The 6,000-nt window shown below is 45.5% G+C and overlaps 1 protein-coding gene across 4 annotated transcripts in view; it reads right to left on the bottom strand.

The window, feature by feature from the left end:
• Positions 1 to 5,775, bottom strand: part of FMNL3 (formin like 3) — a 133,538-nt gene extending 127,763 nt beyond the window's left edge. For all 4 annotated transcript variants that reach the window (XR_015869804.1, XM_088447206.1, XM_088447130.1 and 1 more), the window contains exon 1: positions 5,601 to 5,775. Coding sequence is in view for 3 of the 4 variants with exons in the window: in XM_088447206.1 (XP_088303332.1) it covers positions 5,601 to 5,708 (108 nt within the window). In the remaining variant the exon portion in view is untranslated. The remainder of the gene's footprint in view (positions 1 to 5,600) is intronic.
• Positions 5,776 to 6,000: the final 225 nt, after the last annotated feature.

A 6,000-nucleotide genomic window follows, 5' to 3' on the forward strand; every position in this document is an offset into this window, starting at 1 on the left:
GCAAAACCGGCCATCATCGCCAGTTGTCTGAGAATCACGGTCCAGATGGCTGAATAGTATATACACAAGGCTTTAGAGGTGAAAACACATTAACAACGATTTTAAACCCCTAGGAAAACCGTCCTTTAGTAAATTTCCTCCTTTATGTACATGTGTTAGTGAGATGTGCAGGTTGCATTAGGGTCTATGTGACATTACCATAGCTCTATGTATAACAGGTTTTTGCATAATACTTACCTGCATTTCTCAGTCCTTTATAGTTCTATATCGGTTTCTTAGAGTGGGCCTAACCCTGTCCCTGACTATACTAGCCTGTAAGCTCCCCTGACCTTGACTAATCTATCACTCTCCTGCTGTCTGCCCTGACCTCAGCTTGTCAGCTTGTAGCTGCTCTGTATGTTTCATCAGCTGCCTACAGATGATACTTGGGGCTGTGACCTGTGGGATCCCACTGCAAAGTCCACATTTCTTTAGGGACATCTGGTGGATACCGGAGTGTCCATTAGACTTTGTACTCTGAATGGAAGTGGTAGTAGTTATTAGTATCAGATTATTAGAATCCTAACACATAAATAAGTTTAAAATAAACATATTTATGGTTAAAGAAATAAAAGGGGTGTTTTTTTTCTTGAAGGGGGGGGGGGGCTGTCAGGAGAACAAAATAAATTTGAGCATAATCACTCATCTTCCAGGTTTTAATAAGAAATTCCCTATATGATTCAGCAATTAATGAACTACTGAGGAATCCCCACAAGTGCTTAGCTTCCTCCTTGTGGTTTTAAAGAAAACTCCAAATGAGACAGATGATAGACAAGCATTATCATAAATGTAGTTATATATGCAGGGTAATCAGCCTATAATACCAACAGTTTGCCAGCACTGTGTGGTAAGATTAGGAGGAGAGTTCATCTGTTTCTGGCTTTACCACAGACTTTAAAAATATCTGATCCTGGACAGACCATTACACTGAGAGTTACACTTGTGATTACACCTGTACATAAAGATGACAATAAATTGGTAACTATTATTTCCTACAACTTTCCACCTTTGTTTGTGCTGGGCAGTAAGTACACGCCTTCCGTACTCAGATGGAGATCATCCTATATCACTTACATATGAGATGCAGCATCCCAGGTCCCTTTTGTTATACGTCATAGCAGATACTCCAAGAGTAACACCTATTCAGGAGTTTGTAGTGCTCGGTTCCGGGCAACTGGTTAGACAGGGTTCAGGGAAATGATTTTCTTTGCTTTAAGTAACCAATTAAGGTGGATTTGTGCAATTTATTATCCATTGTTCTATGTCCTTTCGGGTATTGAATGAACATCTTTTGTTGTACCCTGCACCTCAGTTTTCCCAAGTGGACCTAGAGTGCATGGATTTGCAGAGCACGATGATGTACACAGGCCAAGAGAGCAGAGTATGAGTGTTCCCTGCCAAGTACAAAGTGCACTTAGTCTTGTGGAGCAAAAAATATTTTATTTTATGGTTTAAGATTTTTGAAAAGAGATAAAGAGGTGGAGATGATGCATATTTAACGGCATTTCTTGCTGTGCAGAGGGGCACATAGACATTGGCACTTGAAGTTTACTTGGGGGTCTACCATACAGTATATAGTCAGGATGCCAGTGGCCGGAATGCCGACCGCCAGAATCCTGACAATGAGACAAGCCCGGCATGAAACTAATGACAGGTGTCTAAATACCGCCGCCTATCATTAGTCCCACGCCGAAATCCTGGCATACCGAACGTAGGTAAGCCGGCCGGCAGGAGCCGTTAGCCGCGGTGGGGGGGGGGGGTTGAATTAGGCAGCCCCCCGGGAGTGTTAGGCTAGGGGAAGGGGGGTTATGGACCCCCCCGGAAGGGTAAGGTTTAGGGTGCGGGGTGGAGGGGTTAGAGTTAGGCACCACGGGGGTGGGGGGAATTTAGGGTTAGGCACCACCCCCAGTGTCTTAGGGTTAGGCACCCCCAAGGGAGGGTTAGGGTTTGGGAGGGGTTAACTTTGCTTACCAGCCGATGTCAGGGTTTTCTGCTGTCGGGCTTCTAGTGTCGGGATTTGAACCGGCAGCATTTAAGCTGTTGGTATTTCATACGCAACCCCTACCACAGAGCTGAGCAGTACGCCAGTTGGCATGGCGTATTTGGTACATCTATGCACTACACATGCCTTGAACGTGAATGCAAGAAAATGCACAATTGCAAAGTTGGCACGGATTATGGTCGCATCGAGCCTTGTGATAGGCGAAACGGAGGTGGAAAAGGGTGTGGCCAAGTAAGCAAAGTTCAGTATGGTCTTGATCACGCAAACGCTTGCTACTAAATTGCCTCCATGTTGCTACCAGCTCTGCATAAGGCCCTTTGTGTCTGCATCTTTATTGCTAGTGCTGGGTATAGACTGTCCAATTATCGGCCTTATCAGCCGATTATCATCTGGCCGACCAACTGACCGATTTGGTAAGTATTCGGCTGTGCATGCACACTTACCAATCGGCCGGCTAATAAGTCTGGCCGCAGGATCCAGTTGTGACGTCGTTGTCTCTGGTTCCTGCAGCCAGCATTTGGGTCGGTTGGTCACCCATACACACAGGCAAATGTGCACTTTATATCTTTCAGCTATATTGCATCTGCCGTGCTGCACAGCCTATGCGATATATATCTGTGAACAACGTGGTTCACAGATATATCGTGTGTAGACACTGGTCGACGGTTGGGACAATATATTGTTCATCAACTCTACGAACGATATATCGTCCAGTGTGCACCCAGCATAAGTCAACTTATTTGTTTACTGTTAATATGCCAGGCTTATTTATTATGGAAAAGATCATTTAAAAGTTACCAGCTAGTGACATGAGCGATGTGTCAATTCTCTCTCATCTGTTGCGAATACAATTTGTTTTAGGACACTATACACAAAACATCATCGCTCTGGCTAAAGTTACATTAGCTGAGCAGTGTAAGAAGGGAGACACAGGGTACATACAACACAGCTAGCCTTTATGTGTAGTGTAAGATAGGTCTTTTATTACACATTTTACTCTAGATCCCCTATTGTATATTCTGACACCATCCATTACCTGATAAATGTTCGGAAAATGACACACGATTAGGTGTAAGAAGTCATCAGCCAGATGTTCATAAACATGTTTACTGAATAACCAGAACAAATAGAACGTCCTGTCACCCACAGACTAATGAAAGGTAATATCTGACTGATTGCTCTAGGTTACAGCACATCACACTATTTAATTAAATATACTTGAATGCCTTGATGTTTACACTGTAAAAAGACACCCAGGAAGAAAATCTGGAATTACTTGAGAATAGAATACTTACTATACATGCAGTTGCAAATAATCGCTCAAATACGTAATGCATGCCGATTGCGTACAGCTCTGAATCAGGTCCTAAATAACTTTAAATGACTAAATATATTAATGGACATCTCTGTCAGAATTATCCTGACAAGCCTATTATAGCCTTTGGATAATCTGAGATAGCTCTTTCGGCAGTCCCCTGCCATCGCTATAAAGTCTGATATAGATTTAAAGTGTAAAGCTGGGCACACACTAGACGATCTCTTGAACGATTTGGCCGATTCGGAACGACAAATTGTTCAGTGTGTACGCACGATGCCAGACGCGCTCCCATGGGCCGTCTATCACATCCTCAGATCTTTTGTACGTACAGAAAGAACTGAGGATGTCGCTAGTGACGCCATGCTGCATGGCCCCCGCTACCCCAGACCCCGACCCCAAGTGTGTATGCACTTATCATTGCTGGCACCTCCGCTGGGTCCCACCGCTCACGGGATCATGCTGGGTACACATAGTCTAAGCGAGTGTGTAGTACCCATCTTTAGGCTGATATTGTAGAAGAGACAACTCATACCATGAATAATAGTTACTGTTAGATAGCTTCCAACTTTCAGTAAGCAATTGTGTATAGGCAGAACATTAATAGTGCCAGACTCCTCATACACAGGTAAAATAAGTGACATCTCATTATCCAGAGAAGCTGCTCTGCTCTATAAGAAATAGCTCTCTCTATTGGCGCTGCTGTATAACACGCCCCCTCTGTAAAGTTATGTACAAATTCCTCAAATCCCAAAAGAGACTTCAGTGCCGAACAAGGGGAAAGAAAAGGAGAGAGAGAGAGAGAGAGAGAGAGAGAGAGAGAGAGAGAGAGAGAGAGAGAGAGAGAGAGAGAGAGATTATATATATATATATAACTATAATGCAAGCTCCAGACAAACCCTATGGGGAGCCTGAGAAAAATATAATCCAGACAACTTCTAGTTAGTCAAGGAAATATAATGCCAGCAAGACCATACACAGGAGTACTAAAGCAAGCAGACAGAACAAGTATACTGCAGTCCTATCAAATACTGCAGGAACACATCAACAACTCTCAAAGTAGTTTTTATAGTGTAGGAGGGAATTAAAACAAAAATGTGCAGAGCTGTTCTAATGCAAAGACAATATCTGAGTAGTACTACATGTATTTTGACCATAATAATGCCACACAATCTCAAGTTGCCCATTATTACTGAATAAACATATGTACTAGGAAACTGTGAATGCTAGCTCCTCACCATGGGTTAAACTTAACCCATGGTGAGGAGCTCCTGCACCAGAATTAAACTTAATATGTCATAGAGGACCACACTTTTAAACAGCCTCGAACCAAATGATGCAATTCTGATGGCAACTTTGCCCCAATTTAACCCTGAGGGCTACATGTTGCCTTGCCCTTCACATTATGGAAGATCACACTTTCCACCCTCACCCCCCGGCACATTGAACCCTCACCCCCGGACGCAGTACGCTCTGAGCCCTCACCTTTGGGTGCAGTGGACCCTTTGCCATATCCCTTGGACACAGCAAACCCTTAGCCCTCAAATTTGGGGGCAGTGCACCCTCAGTCCTTACCCACGGGCACATCACACCCTTAGCCCTCACGCTCAAGTAGAGAAAACCATCAGCCATCACTCTTGGGTACATTGCACCCTAAGCCTTCATCCTTGGGCACATGGTACCCTCAACCATCACCCTGAGGCACATGCCACCCGCAGCCTTCACCCTCAGGCACATGCCACCCACAGACTTCACCCTCGGGCAAATGCCACACACAGACTTCACCCTCGGGCAAATGCCACACACAGACTTCACCCTCGGGCACATGCCACCCTCATCCTGTACTCTGAACCCATGGGCAGATACCACCATCACTGAGCCACATAACACTCATCTAAAGACAATTTTTCGAGCACAGTCCACATAAGGGTGTTACATTTTGGTGCAGACAATACAAAACTTTATTCTTGGGTAGAGAATGAAGAGTACAGTCTGCAGAAATCCCTGATTCCCTAAGCCACTCCTCTATATGCCCACATTTCATAGTATACTGCAGTCTGCCCATATTCTCACAATACCCCATCATCCTGAGACCCAGACCACAACATCACTCCATCGAGTGCATACTCACGCTAATTCCAAACTCTGGAACACAATGCCCTCCAATGCACGGTGTGGAGCACACTTCTTTACAACCCTGATCCCTCTACAGCAGGGCGAAACCAAAGTAACTTTTACACTCACCAAGACCAGTGCAAATCTCTCCTCCAGTTCTCCCGGCTCTGGCATCGGGACTTTTAGCGGCAATAGAGGGGTCCCCGGAGTTCCCCCCGCGCTCTCCACGTTCCCCATCCTCGGGGCCCCGGTGCACCGCAACCCAAAAGCCGGGTGTCCCCCCTCCTCCCGTGCGCGCCCCCGCTACTCCAGCAGAGAAGCCCCAGCTCCCATCCTTTGTACTAGCGAGTTATACGCCTCGCAGTCCGCACTACGCTCAGCTCCATTCACCCCGGCCGCACACTCCAAGACACGCCCCTCACAGCCTCGACTATTGGTCTACTGGCAGATACAGCATCTTTTCATTGGACGACCTAATGACTCAGGAATTCCAGTCAGATATCGCCCTCTGCTGCTTTGATTTAGCATC

The sequence above is a fragment of the Taudactylus pleione genome, unplaced genomic scaffold, assembly GCF_031769625.1.
Source record: "Taudactylus pleione unplaced genomic scaffold, aTauple2 ptg000005l, whole genome shotgun sequence".
NCBI classification, from domain to species: domain Eukaryota; kingdom Metazoa; phylum Chordata; class Amphibia; order Anura; family Myobatrachidae; genus Taudactylus; species Taudactylus pleione.